The sequence below is a fragment of the Phascolarctos cinereus genome, unplaced genomic scaffold (assembly GCF_003287225.1).
Source record: "Phascolarctos cinereus isolate Bilbo 61053 unplaced genomic scaffold, phaCin_HiC Scaffold_5;HRSCAF=322, whole genome shotgun sequence".
In the NCBI taxonomy this organism is placed as follows: Eukaryota; Metazoa; Chordata; class Mammalia; order Diprotodontia; family Phascolarctidae; genus Phascolarctos; species Phascolarctos cinereus.
Genome location: NW_027555958.1, coordinates 18672065 through 18696387, shown reverse-complemented (window position 1 = coordinate 18696387; position 24323 = coordinate 18672065). Strand labels below are relative to the sequence as shown.

The 24323-nt window shown below is 47.2% G+C and overlaps 1 protein-coding gene across 1 annotated transcript in view; it reads right to left on the bottom strand.

Annotated features, from left to right (window-relative positions):
* Nucleotides 1-24323, bottom strand: part of CUX1 (cut like homeobox 1) — a 395035-nt gene that overhangs the window by 167393 nt on the left and 203319 nt on the right. The window contains 1 exon segment of the mRNA XM_021005648.2: nt 10138-10216. Coding sequence (XP_020861307.1) covers nt 10138-10216 — 79 coding nt within the window.

Sequence of the window (24323 nt, the reverse complement as noted above, 5' to 3'; positions counted from 1 at the left end):
GTAACTTTCTATGGTCAGGGCTCTTTTTTGTTTTTTGCTCATTTTTAAAAGTTGAGCTCTGCTCCTGGGGTAGAGGGGCCTGGTCACTGGCTTTCTTGCCCATGGCACTAGGGTGACGCCGCCTAGTCACGCCTGTTGTGCCCTGGGTTCTAGGGCTGGCAGCTTGCCTGTTGTGCTGGGGCTGGAGCCTTCACAGCTGGCCTGCTATGTCACTGGCCTTCTGAGCCAGACCCTTGGGGTGTTGGGTGCTGATCTGTGCTGAGGCTAAGAGCCTCCTGCTGGCTTGCCCAGACACCACCTGTGCTGGGCTACACTCTCCTTTTATCCAAGTGAGAGAGACCTTTCCTGAAGTCCTTCTAAATTATCTTGGACTGGAAAATTGTTTCACTCCATCTTTTTGCTGGTTCTTTTAGAGGCTTTTAGAGGCTTGATTTAACCTTGTTTTTGAGGGAAACTGGGGAGAGCTCAGGCAACTACCTGGCTTCTCTCCACCATCTTGACTAATAACTTTCTAGATGAGACAATGTCTTCAGAGAAACATGAAAAACTCTATAATTTAGATGACAATATATTTTAAGTATAAAATGTGCAGTAGGCTTCTACTCTGTTCCCAATGTTTTTAGGGCTCTCTCTGTAATGAATCTAGGGAACTCAATGAGGAAATTCCCTCTCTCCCTGCAAGCTGGTTCCTGCTCTGCAACCTACTGCCTCGGGTATCTGGAGCAGTGAAAGATGACTTACTCAGGGTCTCAAAGCTGGGAAAGGAGGCAACATGAGAGAGTGGGAAAAGTTAGGGCTTTGAAATTAGAAGGTCTGGGTTCAAATCCTGCATGCCCTTATCACAGTGGCAAGTCACATAACATCCACATGGCATCATGTCCCCCATGTGAAATGAGGAAGTTGGATGAGAAGGCCCGGGCCCCTTCCAGCTCCCTCTCTATGACTCTGTGAGTTACATGCAGATCATGAAGCCAGGGCTTCCTGACTCAGAGGCTGGCTCTCTCTCTCTACCAGGCCTTGCTGCCAATATGCACAAGAAATTTCCAATTTATTGTCTGCAGATAAGGAGCAATGAAAAGTGAATAATTTGCTCACTGAGTAAAAATCACTCCAATTATAAAGCCTCCCCTCCCAACCTTTGAATGGCAAACAATATGGCTTCTTTCCATTTAAAACTGCAGGCCCACCTCTGCCTTCGAAAACATGGGGAAGATATTAGCAATGAGTCAGAAACTGTGGATCAGAGACTTTATCACAGAAGGAAATGGCAAAACATGGCCAAAACAAAGCTAAAGCAAGGTGATTCAGTTTCAGAAGCAAGAAAGGGGGAGAGGGAAATGGAGAGAGGGAAGAAGGAAGGAAGGAAGGAAGGAAGGAAGGAAGGAAGGAAGGAAGGAAGGAAGGAAGGAAGGAAGGAAGGAAGGAGAGGAGGGAGGGAGGGAGGGAGGGAAAGAGGGAGAGAAAGGTATGGAGATTCAAAGAATAGGGGAAGGAGGGAGAGAAGAAGGGGGAAGGAGGGAGAGAAGAAGAGGGGAAGGAGGGAGAGAAGAAGAGGGGAAGGAGGAAGAGAGAGAGGAAGGAGAGGAGAGGAGAATGAGGGGGGGAGAGAACAAGAACACCTAAACCAGAAATCATATAAAAGCAACATTGAAATGTAGTTATAAACACGTGGCTTTTCCAGATTCCTCATACTTGTGTCTGGAAAGGTTGCCATGAGTACCAGGGAGGGTCATGTTCACTACCCGTCCCCGGGAGCCAGGGGGACACTTGCAGTGAAGTAAATGACATTCAGAGTCCTGGGGTCAGTGGGGGTGGGGGTTGGGTCCAAAGGAGAAGCGTGGGCTTATAGAGTTGGGCAGCGCCTCTCCCTGGAGCCGCCGGTGGTGAACCTTGAAGACCGTGACTCCTTCCATCCTTGCAATCCCCTGGGAGGGAGGGAGAGTTCCTGCCAGGTGGATACCAGATACTGGCTCACTTCTACAGTGGTTTTCAAGTGGGAACTGTCTCCTCTGATCTCCAGGCTCTTTTGATGCTCTGAAGCCCACCTCGGAGCAATCTGCTTTTATTCAGAGCCCAGCAAGCATCCAAGACTCACCTGGCTTTGGTCTTGCAAAAGGCCAGAACCAAGCCGGAGGTGAGGCTCCCTGACTCCCCGGCCCTTGGGGTAGGTCAGCAAGCTCAGGCATCGCTCGCTCCCTCGCCTCCTACTCTAGCCTCAAAGGCAGCCTGGAACTTGGCCACGTTCTGCTTCCCTGGGGCCTGTGGCTCATTCATTCAAAAACTACCCAAAAGGGCAGGGCGTGAGCAGCGAAGACTTCATTCGACCCACCTCCTCTGTCAGCAGCAGAATGCTAAGAAATAGGAAGAAAGAATTTTAAAGAGGCTGGGTCCCCAAGAGTAAGAGGGAGAAATAAGAAGGAAAAAATAGAGAGGAGGCGAAAGAGAGAGAGGGGGAAAAAGGGGGGAGAGTGGAAAAGAAAAGGAAAGGAAGCAATCCCTCCATTCCTCTAGATCAGGGGCTTATAAACTTTTTTGCATCATGGACCCCTTTGACCGTCTGGTGAAGCCAATGGATGCCCTTCTCGCAATGACGATTTTAAATGCACACAGGAAATCAGTTATGTCAAAATAGTTATCTATGTATACACACATACACACAGCATACATTACATAACATACGCACCTATACGTGTGCACGTGTCTATCTCACAGACGTCAAGTTACACCTTCATGATCTACAAGAACGAAGTCAGCCGTGAAGTGCCACTACTGGGGGATGGTAGAGAGAGGGGTACTGTCCTTTTTTATTTTCGGCTTTTGCCAGAGAAAGACAAATGGTCGTAAGATACATTTTTTCTACTTAGTCACATTGGGTTTGTCACTGTCCATGTGCCCACTTCTCCAAACGGATTCTGGAGAATTCTAGAATCATCAATCAAGATTATCTAGGCTAATCCCCTCCTTTTACAAAGGAGGAAACCGAGTCCTGGAGAGGCAAAGCAATGCGCCTCCCAAGCCCCGCAGAGAAATTGGAAGAGCCCACCAGCACGCTTCCTCCATTCCCCTCCTTCCTCTATCTGGTGAGCGCCTGGCCCGCTGGCCTCGTGGAGTGTGGCACGTGTACAACTCCCAGGACGTGGCTCAATGTGCTGTGCGTATGTCCATACAGGCATGTAAATCTTTATGAAAGTGATGCCAAAGCCAAACCTGAGTTAGGAGATGCCTTCTGCTCCCTGGTCACTCGCCTTGGCCAGAATGCTCTGCGGGCCTTCTCCCTCGATCAACAGGGAGAGTATCGGTGTCGTCAAGCCCGGCTCAATATGGGTGCCTGCCGTCCCCAAAATAAAACACACACCTCGAGGAAAGTGCCATCTCCCACACTGGCTCTGCCAGTTCCCATTTCCAAACATTTACCCCAACGAGCAGAAACACCAGCTGTCCTCTGGCCGTTCAAGTCAGATTCCCCTGATGGCGGGCCCGCACGGTCGAGGCACCTTGGCTTCTAACACAAGAGTAGCCTTGGGCAGTTTTCGGTAAATGTTCGGATATGGACCAGGAATCTTCCCTTAAAGCTGAGCTACAAGATGACTTCACCTGATCAGAGCACCTGACTTCAAAATCGAGGCACAGCTAGCCACACTTAACCCACTCGTGCTCGGGTCTCTTGGCTCAGGACTGTAGGCCACTGCCTTGTTTCAAAGCTGACCTTGAGGCCGGATAAAGGGGCTGAACTCAGTACTGAGATATCTCTGGGGAGACGTAGACTCTACCAGGGGTTATACTGTACCACTGAAAAGTCTCTCATGACCTAGATTTGGAAGGGCCCTCAGAGCCCGTCTGGACGGCTGGGGAAAAGGAGGTCCTGGGAGCTTGGATGACTGTGAACCCAGGTCCACAGGGCCTTAATTTATAATGCCCATTTCAGCTGGGCCCTTATGGAGGGCAGTCTGGGGGTAGAACAGAGAGCTACCCTCAGAGCCAATGAGACTTGGGGTCATGTCCCATTTCTGACACATACTGACCAATCACCTCACCTCTCCAGGCCCTGGGCACCTCTCTAAGACAGGGATTCTTGACCTGGGGTCTGGTACTATTAGGCTTGACTAGACTGTCCAAGGGGTCTATGACCACAAAAAGGTTAAGACGCCCTGCTCTTAGACCATGAGCTGCGGAGGAGGCATTGACATGCACAGGTAGAAGGACTTTCCTCACCTGGGAGTTCTCTCAATAAGCTTACAGGCCCAGTCCCTCTCCCTCCAGCTATCTCTCCTACTATAAAAGTGAGGTGCTACCTCATCTCAGAGGGTCCAACGGATTCCATTCCCATCTGTTGTTTCCCCTTCCCAACAGGTAAGAGATACCTGGTATAACCTGTTTCTTTTCTGACTAGCTCTAAAACTTGCTATTCTTGTAATAATGTACTCAGGCCAAACCAAATTCCAGCCCCCTCTCATCATGACTGTTTACAATGACCTGCGTCAGGATCACCGAGCTCCCCTCGGTCTCTGGGAGGGCTCCAGGCACCGTCAGATTCACTTCTTTCTGTGCCCCAGATCTCATTCATTGAGCCCCGAACCTCGTTCCCTCTGTCACCTGGCTCTGATAACATTCTGACTCTTCCCCTTGGCTGCTCCATTTCACTGTTCTGTACGTGTTCATTCAACTGACCGAGATCCCCGCTTAGCCACTTGTCTCTTTTGATAAGTTCAAGTGCACTGGAGCCCTGTTCTGGGGTCTAGCCCATGCTATTTCTTCTGGAGGGGTCTATGCTCTCACGTGAGATCTGACTGTACTGGACACACAGCCCATAACAAGCTGGGGATGACAGGAAAATAGCAATGATACCCAATGCTCCCTTTTCCCGGGGGGGGAGGGGGAGGTGGGGTTCAATGTCAAACTTGGTACATTTGGACCAGGGAAAGGAAGAAGGGGCTGCATTTGAGACTTCTCTAGGCTGGGCAAACACCCTCTACCAATGCAGGTTGGTTAATTCCTTCTTCCTTCCTCTGAATTTCCCCGGAATGTAGACAGTCTGTACCATATGCCATCACCCTACTCACACATTTCTCTATGTTTCATGTCTGTCTCATCTCCCCAGCTAGAGTCACTGGCTCTTCCTCCCTAAACCCTGTGAAATGTTCTAGAAGAAGCATGAAGGAGGGGATCACAAAGTCCCTTGTAGAAGCTTTTTAATTCTAGGAGCTCCATGAAGGATCATCTTTCCTTGTACTATATAAAACCTAGAAACATTAACTACTATTCTGCTAAAACAACTGGCCTTTGGGTTTATCTGACTTTTTTTTAGACAATTCATTCACCAGTAAAGAGCACCGGTCTTAGGGGCAGAAGGTCTGGGTTCAAGCCCTAGGTAAAGTTGTATGACCCTGGTTAAGCTGCTTAATGCCTCAGTTTCCTCACCTTGGTACAGTGATTAGAACAATGGATTTGGAGTTAGGAAGACGAGTTCAAATCCTCCCTAGTTATTTGGTTCTGAGCAAGTCACTTGGCTTCAGTTTGCTTTTCTGGAAAATGGGGATAATCATGATAATAAATCTAGTTCAAAGGGCTGATGAAAGGATAAGAGGAGAAAACATATGAAAAGGACTTTGAAAAATCTTAAAGTGATATATACATGTTGGCAATTAATATAATTATCACTAACATCATAATCATTAGGGATACAGTGCTGAACTTAGAAATTGGAAACCTGAGTGCAAATCCTACCTTGGACATTAGCTGTATGACTCTAGGCAAATCACCATCAGCCTCAGTATGCTCATCTGTAAAATGGGAATAACAATAGCACCCCATCTCCCAGGATTGTCTTGAGGGCCAAATGAAGCCATAAATGTAAGGTGCTATACAAACCTTCCAGCACTACATAAATGTTAACTACTGTTAGCATCTATAAAATGAGGGTGTCACCAGTGACCATGGAAATTACCCAGTTTTCTAGAACAATGTCCACCCACACCAGAAGCCTTACAAGGCTGGAGGGATTATTACTTACAACTCGTGGGATCCTGGGTGACTCACAACCATGCTGGGCCTCTGTTTCCTCATAGATAAAATAAGGGGAATGCCATGGAAGAGATGAGAAGACACTCTTCCCCACCTCCCACATTTGCAAAGGTGGGGGGGCGTGTAAGTAGAGTATTATATATGATGCTAGAGGTTTTCAATACGTGGGTTAGTTTTCCCCCCTCCCTTTTATTCTTTGCCATAGGCGATGGCACCCTAGGAAAGATGGGGGCGGGATACACTGGGAAACGTAAGTGATATAAAACAAAACCTATCAATTGGATTGTATTTTTAAAATGACAAGGAGGCTTCTTCCAACTCTAAGTCGATGGCCCTAGTCCTCCACTTCTGTTCCTCCGGCTTTTCCCTTTCCATCAATGACATGAAATGTTTCGGTCTTTAATAAGTAATGCATTTAATTCTACTTTACAGATCCGAGATAGCAGGCAACGTTCTGCACGAACGTCCTTCTGGCTGGATTCCACTGGAATACTGAAAATGGACGTTGCGGACAAACATGTTACAAACCTCAAACTGCATTTTCCTCTTCTCCAACTTATTTAAACAAAAGGCCTTCAGGTCCCTCTCTGGAGCAGATAGCTGATCTGTCCTTGTGCAATCTGACGTCAGCAAGGCTGGAACCACCCAAACTCTCAAAAGCCCTTATACATATGAAATCTTGGAGCTTCATCACATATGCATGAGGCAGACTAGCCTTCTACAGATGAGAAGATAACAGAGATAGGGAAAGGAATAACTGAAGCAAAGAACGAATTGGCTCTCCTTAGCAGAAGGCCCAACACTGCCCAGGTTCATAGCATTCCACTGAACCCAGGCTCCTGGGCCAGGAGCTCAGATGCTTAAACTCAGCCTTGCAAGTCAACATTGCCCGGCAAGCATCCCCGTTTCAGGAAGCATGTGAGCTTCACTGCTAGCTTGCCCAAAGAGGACCTGAGCACTCTACAGGGTAACCCCCCCCCTATTTTTTCTTTTCAGGGACCATGAAGGAGGCTGTCCACTTTAAGACAAGAAGGCCTAACCTATATGGTGACCACCAGCTTATAGAACAATGCTGGACAGCTCTGTAAACTAGGGGGCAGTCCAAATCTTCCGAAGAACTGAGGAATCTTTCTGAAAATACTTCTTTTTTTTGTGGACAGAAAAAAGGAGGGACGAAAATGATTACTCCCTGCAGGGAAAAAAAAAATCCCACAAGCAGCTGAAGGAAAATAGCCCCCTTTTAAATGACAGCTCAATTCAGAAACTGCACTGGGGAAAATGTGTGTATAAAACTCAATTACATATTTGAAAAGGGGGCGTGAGATGTTTGGAAAAACAACTGTTAATGGCCTCAGTCTTGGCAAACCCCAAACAAGCTAACCTTTAAAAAAAAAGTTAAAACACACAACTCAATAAAACACACACATTACAGAATGACGCACACTTGCCTGGCTTCGTTTCTCCTTTACAATAGGACCTTTTGAGCCTTAATGTGGCCCCAGAGCACCCGTTTAACAGCAAAATAAAAATAGCAAATCAAAAGAACGCAGCAACCTTTTCAAACAGAAAGCTGCCAGGAGTTATATTTATCAAAGCCAATCTGTCTGCCTCGATTGGACTTTTCCTGCAAATTCTCCACCTGAGTCAGCTCAGGAACCGCCTGAGGTTCAGAGAGAAACTTCTCAGACTCCCCACGCCACAGGCGGGACTGGATGTGTTTCAGGGGCGAGGCACATTCCCCCCAAGAAAAACAGAATCCTTTTTTCAGGATCCCAGACTTAGAGTTGTTTGTTAGGAATTCTGGAGCTAGCAACTCTAATCTCCTCCCTTTACAGATGAGGAAACTGGGACCCCCAAAGGCAAGACAGTGAGGGGAATGGCAAGGCCAGGGTCCTTTAAGCCCATCTTCCCAACACCGAGCCTGGCTCTCTATCCACTCAAGGGCAACAACACTGATTTTGAAAACAGGTATCAGGCAGGGACAAAATAATGGACAGGAGAAGTGCGGACGCTAGTATAGCCTTGGTTGCCAACAACAAGGCTCTGACTGTGGACAGAGAGAAGACAGAAGTCCCTAGCATCACACAAAAGGCTGGAGAAAGCTGGAAAAGCAACATCACAATACCAAAAGCTAAATAAGCATCTAAGATGCCAAGAGAAATGGACCATCCCAGGAACTCAAGAACCGAAAGTGACCAAGTCAAGCCGCGCAGGGATGGCAGCATCCTTTGACCTCCCTCGTCTCCAAGCGGAATTCACACCCACCCCAGACACAGAAAACTGGGGGTGGGGAGGGGAAAACCGGCTGCTAAGGAGGCCACGAGACACAGAGTCTGTGGCCTGGGAGGGCAAAGCCAACCCTGGCCTGGCCTAGAGAGCGAGTGCTGGTGGACACAGTGCAGGCAGCCAGGGCTTTATTTTTGTCTTACTGAACTTGCTTCAGTCCTGACTAAGATGTTTGTGTGGGAAATACAAGTGGCTGGCATGCATGTATAATTCTAATGGGATAGCTTGGGTATAGTGATGCTAATGAGGCTTCCTTGTTCACCACCTGCAAAATGGCTCCTCTCCAAAAAGAAACCAGACGGTCCTCGGAGCAAGGACCTGCCCAGCAGCAGCAGCATCCCCTGTGAGGAGGCAGAGAGATGAGCCCTCCACCCTCCTTTTTACAAGCAGAAAATCCAAGGCTTGTCTTTGTGTTTCCAAAGATAAATAATCTGCTCCACAAACTGAATTCATTTCTCAGAAGACCAAAGAGGCATTTTCATAGATCCCAGGATCGTTTATTTCAAAGTGGACGAAGCCTTAGGGGCCGACTAGATCCAACCCAGAGGTGGAATCAGAAGCTCAGAGACTTGAAGCTGCTTGCCTACAGTCACACAGCTACCAGGTGTCACAGGTGGGACGTGAACCCAGGTCTTGCTGACCCCCAGTATGGCACACTATCCAATATGAGAAATAGACGGTTTTCTAGAAACTGTTTGCTCTGCTAATCGGGCAGAGTGGCACAGGTGCAGAGGGAAAAACAGTGCCCTAAGTCAACTTAGGAGGACACTCAAGGCCTCCTTTACACCTGCCCTTTAAATGAAGAGAAAAATACCAGCCCACGGCGAAGAGGCTCAACTCTCCACAGGCTCCTTTCCCATCCCTCAAGTCCCTGCTCTTTGGCTTATTCCCGTTTTCGCCAATAACGGAACCTCCTGAAACAGCAGTTCTTCAAAGGTTTCTGCCCATGGCACAGAAGAATCCAGTCTGGAGGGGTGTATACTCACCGGCAGTGGTGAGGGCAAGTTCCTTACAACTGGTGACAGCCCCACTGAGAGGCAAGGCCTTAGGCAACGGCCGTTGTCTACACAGCACTCAAACAGCGGGGCAATGGGGACTCTGGTCTCTTTCCCACACTCATCATAGTTCTCCACAGGGCTTTTACATACCTACTGTGCATAGAGTCCCGCCCCCAAGGAGCTTCTATCCCACTGGGCTGGGAACACTTCCAGGGCCAGGGGCTCCCCTAGCGCCTGGCCCAGGGCTTGGCACATAAACCAAACTGGCCTCGGTGAGTTTGGTCAAAGTGGAGGACTCGGACTCGTAAGCCTTGGTGGACAGAGGCACTAATCAATGCATGATACGGGTCAATAAGAGTGCATTCATTCTCTGACAAGTTTATTGAATGAATGACTAACGATGCATTTATTAATTATTATGCACCAGGCACAGAGAATCAGCTTACAAAGAATGGCAATCCCTGCCTTCAAGGAGCTTACATTCTGACAGAGGGCGAGAACCCCTCTGGGGGGAGGTGACTGTGGAAATCTTGATTGGGAGGGTCACGGGATGATGTGTTGGGCCATGGTCTGGTTTGTAACCCCTCTATTTTCTACTCTCCTACAAGGATGGAGAGGCACTGGGCCAGGGTTTTAGCTGCAAATGCAGGTGTTAAGTGCCCCGTCTACAGCCTCTGCCAGATGCTGAGTCTGGGAGAGTCCACGTAGGCCGTGGCTCCCTCCCCACTGCCTGGAAGGTCAGGAGCAAGCTGCACTGCATCCTGCCGTGGGCCAAAAAGAAACCCCCCAAGCACCGAACACGGCACCGGTCCACTCATTCTTTCACGCTTACCTGGAACATCAATTAGTCTCTTATAGACATTCAAGAAGGCGGCCTCGGCTTCTTTGCTTCTCTTACTCAGTGCATCAATCTAGAGGGGGCAGAGAAAACAGAGATCAGACGTGTGCGGGGAGTCACTGAGAAATCATCACGCCACAATTCACAAATCAACCAGCTCGGAGGGCAGAGAAAACAGAGATCAGACGTGTGCGGGGAGTCACTGAGAAATCATCACGCCACAATTCACAAATCAACCAGCTCGGGGGGCAGAGAAAACAGAGATCAGACGTGTGCGGGGAGTCACTGAGAAATCATCACGCCACAATTCACAAATCAAACAGCTCGAGGGCCCCCACGTGGGGACAGCACGCTCTGAACCTCTTCACGGGAATGACAATAACATGAATAAAGCAACGTTGTTGTCATTCAGTCATTCAGTCATGGCCAACTCTTTGCGACCCTGTTTTTGGAGTTTTCTTGGCAAAGATACTAGATTGGTTTGCCACTTCCTTCTCCAGCCCATTTTACAGATGAGGAAACTGAGGTAAATAGGGTTAAGTGACTTGTGCAGGGTCACACAGCCAGTAAGCATTTGAGGCTGGATTTGAACTCAGGTCTTCCTGACTCCAGGCCTGGTGCTCTGTCCACTGGACCACCTAGCTGACAATTGTATAACACCTACACACCACTCCAGGCGCTGGGCTAAACACGTTTACCATTATTGTATCTTTTGTTCCTCACAACAACCCAGGGAGGTAGGTGCTGTTATTATTCCATTTCACAGACGAGGGAACTAAGGCAAACAGAGGGTAGATGACTTGTCCAGAGTCCTACAGCTAGTATCTAAGGCCACATCTGAACTCAGGCCTTTCTCAGTCCAGGATCCTTGTCCTATGCACTGTACCACCCAGCTGCCAAAACGAGATGTAGAGAGGTCCTTCTGGTCGTGGATTTAAAGTAACTTTGGAAGTCAGGTCAGTGGGGTTACAGAAGCGGTCTGAGGCTGTGGCCCACACAGCCACTTAGTGGAAGGCGGGGCGTGCAGTGGACAGCACACTGAGCTTGCAGTCAGAAGACAAGGGTTCCCTTCTCTGGGTCTGGGCTGCTTCGTCACTCACGAGAGCCACGGCCTCTAAAGACCCCCTAGCCTTCAGTGCTACAATCCCATGGATGGCTGCCCAAAGGACTTCCCAGTGATGCCTTCAGGCCACTCAGACCGGACCAGGCTTCTCTTCCATCCGAGGCCTGGGTTTTTTTCCTTCTCTCTCAAGTGAAAAATTTGGATTCTGTCATCTTGAAGGATCCTTCCGGCTACAAATCTCCATGACTCAGTGATCATCACGTCAGCTTCCTCCAGGCCCACAGAGCTGGAAGGGCTCAGAGGCCGCCTAACCAATTCTCTCCTTTGACGGCGATAAACGTGGCCCGGAGAGAATCTCAGTTCTAGAGTTGGAAGGGGTTTTACAGACCACCTAGTTCAGCCCCCTCATTCCACAGGTCACAAAACTGAGGACCACAGAAGGGAAATGATCTGTTCAAGGTCAAATACTAAGTGTCAGAGGAGGTTCTCTGGTTCCACAACCACAGGAAACTGAGGCAGAGAGCACAGTGACTTCTCTCACGTTATACACAACCTCAATGGTAAAACAGGGATGAGAAACTGAAACAAGCCCTTTCTCTAGTGATTTTGGACAGGCCACTTTTCATCGGCTAGACACCGAGTCAGATGAGTTACTTTGAAAGTAATGGTTCTCAATCTTTTAAAAAAAAATAAAGCAGTATAGTGGAACTCTTCACTTTAGTGAAACTTAAAAACAACAAAAAAAAATTAAAAAGATACTTTAATATCTACTATTAATGGTATTGAATAATATAACACTGATTTAGAAGTTCGGACTAATTTTATCTGACAATAACAGTGAATGATAAGCTAATAACATATTTAGTGAGAAGGATGCTATTTCTTTGCTATCAGATGCTTCAGATTTGAGAACAATATTAGACACCTTTAAAATATTTTTACTGATGCTTTTGGCACTCAGTAAACACTTGCTAATTGGTTGAGTGATTTTTGTTTTTATATTGTAGTAATTTCTGGATAGAATAACCTCATATATGTATACACACACCCATACACCAGTAAACTTTTTTTTTTAACTGCATGAACCTTAATTAAAATATTAGAAGGATAAAGTAAAACATATCAACACAAACAATGTGGGCTTTCTTCCAGTGCAGGCAGCCATTATTCCTGGCTTAGCAGGTAGGGCAAATCCCAAAAACACAATCCCCCCCTCCCCCGCACCCGTAAGGATCAAAACAAGGTGCTCAGCCTGGGGCGTTTCCATTCAAGGAAACATCTCCCAGAAAAAGCCCTCCCTTGTAGCAGAAAACAAAACTGACAGTACATCCGTCATTTCCCACCCACAGTCATTCCACCTCTCCAAGGTAAGAAAGGAGGTACATAAACTCAAATCTCTTGTGTGGGGCCAAGACTGATCATTCCAATTCAACAGCCCTCAACCACTTTCCAGCTCTGTGTTCTTTATAGTGTTCAGGATACTGTACTGTCTCTACAGTCGCTTTGGTCCTGTTTATTCTATTCCATAACAGTTCATTCAATTCTTCACATGATTCTCTGAATTCCTTTTACCCGTCCTTTCTCATGGCACGACAATCATTCCAGTTAGCCTAAGCCATCCTGCAGTCATTGGGCATTTTATTTTGTTGCCAAGGTTTCTTCTGCCACAAAACGGCTGTCATGAGTACCATGTCTATGGTACCTCTCATACTAAGTCACCTTCTCTGGATCAGACGATATGTTAGAGTTACTGTTCTCACTTAATTCCAAATCATTCCCCAAAATGGCTAGACCATGTTACAGCTCTAACAACAATCTATTAGTATTCTCGTCTTCCCCAGACCCTCCAACACTGTCCATGGAAGGGCCTGGGGTCAGGAAGACCCAAGTGAGAATCTGGCCTTAGATACTTTCTAGCTGTGTGTCACTCCAGTCACTTAAGTCTCAGTTTCCTCAGCTGTAAAGTGGAAATAATAGTAGCAACTACCTCCCAGGGTTATTGGGAGGATCAAATGAGAAAATATTCATAAAGTGCTTAGCACAGGGCCAGGCACATAGTAAGTGCCACATAAATGTTTATTTCCTTCCCTTCTCCATTTTTCATCGTTGCCAGCTGGTCGGCTCTGAGGTGAAACCTTGGGTTGTTACTATTTCTTACTATTAGTGATTTGAACCAATCTTTCATTTGGTTGCTGATACATTCTAATTCTTTCCAAAAGAGTTTACAGCCTTTGACCACAATAATGGATAGAATAAACCCGTGAAATGTTTGACAACCATTTTCAACACCCCATTTGAAAGTCTTTGAGGAGACTGCTTCAGCTCACTCCATCTCCATTTACAACTATGAATTTTATTTTAAAACCCACTGTTTTGCTTGTAAATGTTTTTGTAATTTTGCCAGAACCAAAGCAGTGTGTGTGTGTGTGTGTGTTGTGTGTGTGTGCGTGTGCGTGTGCGTGTGTAAATTAGATAACATTCCACATAAGTTTTTTGGGATTTCTGTCAGTAAAGCCAAATCACAGATAACTGTTGTATATTAGTGGTTCTTCTGTGTTTGGGGCATTGGACTTGAACACAGTTTGTGGCTGTCTGTGTCACCGTCAGCATCTTAGCTATTAACATTTCTGCTTCTTCCTGGATTCCTCAAACTTCCCAATTTTGAACCATGATGAGAGTTGGCATAAGCCAAGTTTATAATCAAGGGAGTAAATGCTTCAATGTAGCTGGTGCCCTGATTTGCCAATTGCCATCTTCACAACACTGTGAGGTCAGCAATAAGAATAGAGCTGGACCCTATTTACTCACACACACAGGACAGAGGCAGACAGACAAGGGACTGATTGGCACCCCCCTTTATTGGGCATATCCAGTGACCGACCATCAGTCAATGGGAGGCCAACTTTCTGGCCACCTCATTGATCTTACCCGTCTCCGCAGCCTTTCCCCACCAGCCAAATGTATGTGTTGCAAGCCCCTACCACTGCCAGCCAAGGAAGGGATCTACCATATGTGACTGCCTGACATTTCCACTCAGCTCTTCCCAGGACCCCACGGCCTGCTTCCTGCAACCCCAGGGCTGCACAGGCCACTCAGGTGGGTCCCTATGCCTCTGCCCAAGAAACAGGCTACGCAGCAGCTCAGAGATTCTGGCATCCACGTCCAAGGCACCTCTGATCGCTAGCTGAGCCAATCACATTATTCAACTTACGTAACCAAATTGCCGAGTTTGTGGGGCATTTTTACAGGATGTGGTCACTCCAAGCACGCAAGATTCTACATGCAGGAAGTTTGCATTCACTCAGTAAAAGGACACAAAATTACATATTCTTTTTGTCCCCCATGCCACATGCCCCCCTCCCCCTGCGTGGAATGATATTCTTTGTCTCCATCCTTATTAAAAAGGCATGAGGATAAATCGTAATTATAGTGCCTCTCCTCCGGACCTCAGTCGGGGCTGTACGTAAGCACCCGCGATGAGCTCAGTCTGTAACCCTTCAAAGGCTAGGGAAGAATGACTCAGGCTCAAGGACCTCTGGATTCTACATCTAGACTGCAAGGGACATTAAGAAGCCAAGCCTCTCATTTCACAGATGGAGAAACTGAGGCCCAGAGGTGTCATGACGTAGCATTCGAACCCAAGTCTTTTGGATTGATTCTGATCCCCTCCTGCACCGTACAGCAGGCTACTCTAAGAAGCACAGAATAAGGACTCAGGAAATTCACTATCGGCGCCCTTAATTCCCAGATGGGACGCACTCCAATTACAAAGGGACATAGCAGGAATCTCCCCATTTTACAGGGAAGGAGATTTCCTTGTAGTCACATAAAAAAGTACATACTATATATCCAAGGCAAAACCCAGACCCAGCTTCAGTCTCTCCTGTCAACTCTGCACCTGGCCTTCTGTATCACACCACATGGGTTCTCACAGAAGTATAGGCAAACGACAATGGGTAAAAACAGAGACAAATGAGGGGTCCAAACAAGGCTTTATGGGGAAAAAAAGATTCCCTCGGGAGAATCAGGGAGGGCTTCCCCGAGGAGGTGGCAGCTGGGGTGAGTGTCAGAGGAAGGGAAGAAATTCAGGACCAGGAAGAGAACATGGCTTTGTGGAGGACAGAGAACACAAAGAGGAAGAGCATGGGAAATAACACTGCGAGCCCGAGGCCTCCTCCATTCCCAAGCCCAGGGGTCTGGGCTCTTCAGGCAATGGGCAGGTGAGTGACCATTAGGGAGATCCATCACAATGGGGAGAGACATAGCGAGAAGGAAAAAGTCCTCAAGGGGCAATGTATGGAATCTGGGGGTGGCTTCTACCCCTCAACCCCCCTACTTTGAGAGTTTGGTGGCCTCTGGATTCATTCTGGGTTGGGAATAGGAAGCCTAAGTAAACCACGAGGCTTCCAGCAGGGAGCTGGGCTTTCAGGAGATCTCCTAACTTGGGAGTTTAAATTAGAGAGGAGTATTTTGCCCATCGTGCCCACCCACTCACACCCTTGAAATAGCTTCAGGGAAGCAGCAAGGATGTATCTATTTATCCAACGGGAGAATTTGCCAGAGCTCCAGCAGCAACCCCAATTCCTGTTGGCCTTTTCCTGTGTATCAAATCTGTGCCCATCTTTTTAGAAGCTTCAAAATAAAGATTTGCCTAAATTGAGCAAAGGTTTTCTTTGACACAAGCTAACAAAAAACGGAGGGGTGGATGACTTAGCATATGCTTTTTTTTTTTAGCGTTTGTATGCCATTAAGGCTGTACTCATAATTGGGAAGATGAAGAATATGTTTTTTTCTTAATTAAAAATCAGTACAGAAATGAAATGTTCCTTCCTCAATACTTATCAGTTTTATATGTTCTGAAATGAGACTTGCAAATGCAGAAAGCTACGCTTTTCTTCCTCCTAAAGTGAAATGTCCTTTGGCAGCTTCGTTGGGCAGGCAGACGTCACCAAGTCACAGTGGGTGACGCCCCACATCTCCTGCTGCAAAACCCCAAAGGCCACTTCTTCTCCTCTCAGCCACACTGCTGGCACAATAATCAGCTCAGCCGGCCAGGTACAGATGGGAAACTGACGGGGGGTCAGGAAGAAAGAGGAGACCAAAGAGAAGGGGGTTTCTGAAAAACAACAATTGGAACACTGATGTTTGCTTAAATCAGGGTTTGTGTTTGACGGATGGGATGGGACAGTCCAGATTCCACAATTTCACTGGAGTGGGGAATGCCCAATGAGAAAACTTCCCATACCAGTAGAGATGGTCTCCCTACTCTGAAACTTTATTATAAATCAAAGTCGCTTGAGGACACAGAGAGTTTCTGTGGCTCTGCTGAGGTCACACAGCCGGAGGCGTTAGTGGTGAGACGTCCAGGCCTTCCTGACTCCATTCACCGTGACACACTACCTCTCACTAGTAACGGCAGCAGCTCGAAAGCCCAGAGCCCCAGACTGGAGATAGGCTCACAAAGAGCTGGGCAAAGACCAGAGTTCCACAATCACGATTCAAGGTAGGCTGAGTTGCCAATCCCATCCCTAAAAGAGGGGCATTAAACATCTGCTCAAAAGTCTGATGTCCCCAGTCCGACTTTTTTGTTTGAAAACCATCTGTTCTTAGAAACAGAGCACTACAATCATAACTTGCACAGAAGAAGGGAGGAGCCATGGTTCCTCCCCTGTTCAGAGAGGTGGGGGGTTACAGGTGTGGAACACGGCACACACCATTAGGATCAGCTGGTGCATTGGCTTGTTTTACTGAATTGCTTTTCTCACTGTTTTTTATTTTTTGTTTCAAATGACTCACCAGAGACGGGGAAAGGATGCATTTGGAAAAGAAGATGACATAAAAACAAAAGATACTAATAAAAATGAAACATTTTCTTCAGTGGACGGGGGAGAGAAAAGTATTTTTATCAACTGAATAAATTAAATTTATTTAAATTTTTTTTTTTTTAATTTTTGGTGAGGCAGTTGGGGTCAAGTGACTTGCCTAGGGTCACATAGCTAATAAGTATCATCTGTCTGAGGCCACATTTGAACTCAGGTCCTCCTGACTCCAGGGCCGGTGCTCTATCTACTGCACCACCCAGCTGCCCCTAAATTTAAGTTTTAAAAGAAGCAGTGGGCTAGAATAGAAAGGCTCACTAGATCTGAAGTCAGAGGAGGCAGAGGGTACAGCGGAAAGGGTGGTGACCGTGGAGTCCCAGAACCTGGGTTCAAAACCCTACGTAACTAATCCGGAGGAAGCCACACCTAACATTTCTCTGTCTCAGTTTCTTCTTCTGTGAAACAGGAGGCTGGACTAGGGTCTCTTCCCCCTCTAGATCTGTGATCTTAGGACATAGGTAGGAATTCTGTCTCTACTACCTGCTACCCATGAAAACGTCCCTGTCTCTGGAATGTTAGATGAAGAGTTGATGCAGTCAATCTCCAAAGTTCTTTCTAACCCCAACATTCTCTGATCCTAAAAGCCTCTGATCTATGACCCTACGAAAATAGGGAAGCAAACAGAACCATAAAATTTCAGAGCCTTGAGGGACCTTAGAAATAACCCACTCAGAGCTTCTGGAAAGGATCTGATTTGCTACCACAGCAAAAAGCTGATTTACAGGGCTGGAAATGGGAGACAGAAGAACTATTGAAACTGTTGATAATTTGCCATAGGGGACAGCACACAGGCCAGAATGCAAGGGGAGAATTCCTAAAGTTCTCCTGGCTGAGGCTGTTGGTGGCAATGGACTGGTTTCCTTTGGACATGCAACAGCGATTCTAAGGGAGGAAGCCAGGTAAAGCTGACTCAAACACGGATTTTTCTTTTTGGTGGAAAAGTATAGAGGTGTGAGCCTGATAAGAATATTTGAAAGGCAGACTTGGCTGGGGATGAAGAGCTGGCCTGGGAGTCGTGAAGACCTAGGGTCAAGTCTTACCTCTGAGATGGAGTGGCTGTGTGACCTCAACCTCTCAAGTGTGCCAAGACTGTGAGGTGGAGGGGAGCTTGGGGTCTGCATGAGTGACAGGAAGTTCTCACTCACGGTGCTCCCCACATTGATAAAATCACATCTTAGGAGATCATCCAAGAAAAACGACAAGGAAAACTAACCTCACTTTACAAACACGATTTATAAAGTGTTGACATTTCCCCCAAGAGAACGTAAGCTCCTTGAGGGCAGCAAATGCTTGGATTCTGTCTTTGTGTCCCTGGTGCCTAGCACAGAGCATACTAGGCCCTTAAAAATGTTGAAGACTGACTGATAACATGAGCCACCTCATGGGATCCCTTTAGACAGATAGCACAATTATCACCCATCGATTTTACAGATGGGGAAACAAGGCTCACAAGTGAAGTAATGGAAGTGCATCAGACCGCAGAGCTGGAAGAGATCTCAGAAGCCACAGTGCCCAGAGGGCAGGGCCTAGAGTCAGAAAGACCTGAGTTCAAATCCAGCCTCGGATATTTCCTAGCTAGGTGACCCTGGTCCCCCTCCCCCAGATTTCCCTCTACCTGACCCCTACACAGACTCAGCACCATGAAATGGCCCCGGGCAGCAGCCTGAGGACCCCGAGCATAGGCCCAGGCTCAGGCTGACGTGTGGACCCCCTCCATCCATGGGTCGTGGCTTGGATTCTCCCTTGCCCCCTCACAGGTAACTGTTCCCAGGTAGAAGGTAACATCCCATGGTGGTTCTCCTTTGCCTTATGCTACCCAACAGGCTCCACCCCCAAAATGAGCCAGGCCTGGATGCTTAAACAAGCCCCTGCTGACTGGCGGAGGCCCTGGGGGCTGGCCTGGGCAGTCACACATATTTTATACCCTTCACTCCACAGACGTGCAAAGTGAGCTCAGACATGATGGCCTCTTCTATCAGTACAGCGCTTCTACTATCTGTTTGAAAGATATTTTAAAATTAACTATCTCACTGGCCTCTGACGCTACTATTTGAGAGCCTGATGGCAAGTCTCTTGGGGCCTGTTTCCCCATCCATAACACGAAGGGGTTTGGACTTGATGGCTTCCAGGGTCCCTCATAGTGCTGGACTCTTGAGATGAGCATCTCACAACAGTGATCTGACTTAGGTAGGGTCAGGATGTCTGTTCTTCTTTGACAGATAAGAAAGATAACAAAAGTGATGAAAATGATAAGAGCAGCGTGCTTTTATTTAGACCTTTAAGGTTTGCAAAATGCTTAACATATTTTCTATTAGGATCCTCAAGGCCCCCCATGAGGCAGGTGCTATTACTACTCCCACATGGCAGATAAGGAAACCGAGGCTCAGTGTGATGAATGACTGGCCCAGGCTCACACAACAAGGGAAGTTATCTAGGCCGGCCCCACGCCCAGTACCCAGCGGATCCTTGTGCCACATCACTCCCACTCACTGAATGAGGCTCAGAAAGGTCAGTGTCGGGGCAGGTAGGTGGCTCAGTGGATAGAGCACCGGCCCTGAAGTCAGGAGGACCTGGGTTCAAATACGGCCTCAGACCAAGCACTGGACACTTACTAGCTATGTGACCCTGGGCAAGTCACTTAACCCCAATTGCCTAATGGAAAAAAAAAACAAAAAACAAAAAACAAAAGTCAGTGTCAGAGGAAGAATTAGAATCGAGGCCTTCGGACTCCTCAGCAGGGCTTTCTCCACCACACCACCCTGCTGACCAATATCACAGAGGCAGCATGTGACACACGCCATCTCTATCCAAGAGAGCCCAGGACACTGGACTGCTGAATCCCACGGACAAGGGGAGGTTATCAACCAATGCAACGTCAGTGGGATAAAGGTCAGGAAGAAGAAACAAGGACCACCATGCCCTAGAAAAAAGAAGTTGTCCTATGCCATAAAGACAAGGATTTCTATCCAGGCCTGTAATTCTGGAGGTCTCGGGGGGCCACAGCAGTGCCGCTTGACAGCTGGAAGAGATCGTGGATGCTGGCTGGTCCAAACACTGCTGCCCATTTTACAGATGAGGAAGCTGAGGCCCAGCGAGGTGAAATCACTGAGGATCATAGATCTGGAGCCAGACAGTCTCAGAGGACACAAAGCTCAGCCCCTTCATATGAACGTGGGAAAATTGAGTTTCTAGAGCGGCTCAGTTGCCCAAGGTCACTGTCTCTGGGGGACGTCCAGGGGTCACATGCTGAGCCTCTTAGCCCTGGTGGCAACTTTGCTTCAGTGTCCTGGGCAAGAATGAGGCTTCCAACCCTTCAGGCTCCCAGATTCTGAGGTGCTGTCCCTATCACTGATCACTTAAAATTGTGGTGGCTGAAGTCTACAATTTCATTAGGATTTCATTCCCCCGAAGCAGATCTGCATCCACTCTGCACCTGGTGATCTCAGAAAGTTGGGGAAGGAGGAGGTGGCACTCGGAAGTTAAATGACCTGCCCAGAGGGACCCACCTGGCCATGGCCAATGTGTGTCTGAGATGAGATTGAACCCACATTCCTGACTCCGAGAGCAGCTCTCTCCCCACTACACCACGCTGCCTTCTCCACTAAAATAGGCCCGTTATGAAAGGCTTTAAAATGTCATCTGACTTACTCAGAGCTGGCAGGGGAGGGGGAGCGGGAGGGCAGTGTTTTTTAGCTAAATCTGAACCTTATGATTCCACGGGTTAACTTTAAATGTGAGTTTCCTCAAAAAAAAAAGTGCTAACCAAGGCTGGAGTTATTGGCTAATTCATAAATCCAGACCTAAAGAGGCATAAATATATTTGGATAAAAGAACTTTCTGTCTACCTATATATACAGTCCTGGCATGTTTCCCCATGATCAGTCCTCAGGGGCAGTCTCTGATTTTTAAGTACTAGAGAGCCGTATCGTGTTTCCAACGATGATCACAGGACAAGTTGAATTTCCAGCGGTGAGGGGGAAACATTGCTTCTTTTTCCGTATGTTGCTATCAAACCCAGACCAAAGTCAAAACACCTTAAATGTCTTACACATCGCTTCAAGCACCCTAATGCTGCCTCTGTATTACAGAGTGGCCCACCAACCTTCAGCCAGGGAGCTTACAAGCTAATGACCGAGGAACAAATACAAACCATTAAGAGACTTCTCCAATCGATGTGCTTTGGGACCAGCCAATCAAGGCCAGCAAATCATACGACAATGGGACAGAATTGGCTGGTCTGCACTTGACGTTTAGCTGCGGAATTTCTTAAAGAGCTGGGTCTGACTAAAGGAGCTACATGGAATCCCAGAAGTCCACCGAGAATCCTAAGAGTTAAGACCAGATGAGATCAGAGCCCGGACCAAAGTTCCCAGTTCTAATTTTATCTGAGCACGGCCATGTAAAAAGAACAGACAGACTTTCTGGACAAAACCAAAAAGAGTAATGACCAACCCCAGGATTTCTCCTCGGTGGTGCGTGGATACAGCTCTTGGATAGCACTGCAGTTATGAAGAGATACCAGCGACTTGCTATCACTGTGGAATATTATGACTTCAAGAGACCACTGGAACCACAGGAAAATGAGAAACAGTAGGAAGAAAACCAGGGTGGGAGTGAGCCCTCCTTCTACCTTCCAAGGTCAAGGTTTTCGGCTCTTGGTTTTGTTTTTTAATGCTTTCTTATGCCCAGCTCAAAGTTCACACTCAAAGAACCAGCTCCATGCTGTTTTTCAGCCTTGCACAGCCTAATAAGATGCCCAAGATCTGTAACCCCTTTTCTCCAGCTGAGCTGAATGTACAAATGACATATGCCAGCGTCCGAGATTAAGTATCTCAATTTAAACACACCACGCAGCAGAGCACTCAAATTTAGCAACAGTTCTCACGGAAACTGGTACCCCCCCTCCACCTGCCCACTGGCAACCATTTATAGGAACAGAATGTGACCCACTGATTTAGACAGATCATCCACTATTGGGATGACTAATAATGAACAGTCCGCGAGAACTGGGAAGCCAGGGTTACAGTCGGGGGCAGTTGAGGAAGCGAAGTCCCTACCGTCTAGCAACGTGCATTAAAAACCCCCAAAAGTCTACAGAGGTCAAAGGGCCACTGGATGGTCGAGGGAGAGCTACAAGAGACCAGAGAGGCCATCCGGTCCAACCCCTTCATTTGACAGATGGGGAAACAGAGGCCCAGAGAATGAAAGTGATTAGTCTAAAGTCACATAGGTACCGTATTGATAGCAAGACCTGAACCCAGGTCCTCTGACTATTTCAGCTATACCAGCAATTCTCAGTGTGCTCTGTAGACACCTGGGGTCTCCAAAACCCTTTCAGGGAATCTGAGGTCAAATCTGTTTTCATAACAATCCAATCATGATTTGCCTATTAAATACCTATCTGTATGAGGCCAGATCCCTTCATACTTCACCAGAACAACAAATCACAGCAGCCTAAATGCAGAAGCTGACACAAGAATCCTGCTGTCTTCTATGAAGGTGGACGCTAAAGAGATCTGCAAAAATACGTCAATGCTCCTCTTCGTACTCTTTCGTTTTTTGTTTCAGAATATAGTCGTTTTTCATAAAAACATTATTTATGTTAATACATGATGGGTTTATGAGAATTATTTAAGTGAATTAATACATTTTTGTAAAAAAAAAAAGATCAGCTTCACTTTCTAATACTGTCAATAACGATAACTCTAGTCCACAGAAAGAAAAGTTCTTGGGGATCACCAATAACTTTCATGAGGATAAAGGAGTCCTCACTAATTTTTAAGAATGGCAAGGAGCCCAAAGTGTGAAAACCGCTGCACTGTCCTGTGGGGGCTCCCCTTCCTTCTCTGTGTTTTCTTGTTTTTTCTGTCCTTCAACAGTCCCATTTTAGATAGAAGGGGCGAGGGAAGAGGAAAGTAGCAAAGAGGAAAGAAGAAGAATTAGTTATTTTCAAAGGGTAAAGACTCAACATCTATTTCCCCCTTAGAATATATGCTCCCTGAAGGCTGGAATAGCATCTTTTCTGTCTTTGTATCTCCAGCAAGGAGCCCAGTAGCTGGCCCCAGGAGGCACTTAATAAACGCTTATCCACTCACTGTGGATAAGCCAGCTTGGATGTCAGATGGTCTATCATGGAGGGTCATGGCTTGGTTCGGCTCTAACAAGAAAGGAATAGGAGGGATGGGGAAGCAATAAGTGTACGAGAGGAAGTGGGAAAAGAATTCAACTAGACTGTCGGGAGGTGGGCAATGATGTAAGTAGGGGTCTCTGTCTCTTGCTGGGAGGGGCTGTCAGAGGAGAACCAGGAACCCCAAGCAAAGTTCCTCTGGTAACATCTATCAGTCCTCCCTTTTTGACTCAAATACTTTTGTATGCATATAAGCAGCCTCCTCCCTTTAAAAATCTGGCCCTTGGCACCCATTTTTCTTACAAAACGACTTTATTAGATTAATGGAGCATTGGTAATACCTAATTAACAATGAGATTGAGTTTTTCAATGGGAAGGGAGTTCTGCAGAAAGAAATGGCCCTATTATAATGATATCTGCATACGAGAATCCCACCGTCCTCAAATAAAGAAGAGTCCGTGGCAGGTATGCTAGCTTTGGCCGATGGCTGCCGGGGAAAGGGTCCCTGCTTAAAGATATGAAACATCTTTGCTATGAGACCTTAAGACTGTACATGAACCAGGCCAAGGAAAGGCAGCGACGGGGCAGGCCGAGAACAGAGTGAAGGGACTTTGGCCTAGTTTCTAAGCCAGAGATGTTAAACTGCTGTGCACACGCTTAATTTCCTGCATGGTTTGGAAGGGCCTGGGCCTAGAGACAACTGTTCCAATTCAGCTGAGATGCTTTCTGGCCTGTCCTCCTCCTCCCCCCCAAACAGTCCTTGCCTTTCATTCAGGCTTCCCCACCCGCTAGAGGCACAGTGTGGCTCAGAGGGCCCATCAGGGAAGATGATGGAGTCATGAGGAACACAAGCATCGTCACAGCAGTGATGCTCAATTCATCCCATGAATCAGTGAAGTCCCCAGGCACTCGGGCTAGCTCTACGACCAGCAGGGCCTGTCAGGGGTGCAGAAGAAGAATGCTGACTTGATCCAGAGGTCAGGTCCCAGGTTCAAACCTCCCTTTGCCTCTTACTATCTGAGGGATACTGGGCAAGTCACTTAAACCTCTCTCAGCCTCGGTTTACTCATCTGTAAAACCAGGGGGTTGGCCTCAAGGTCCCTTCCAGGTG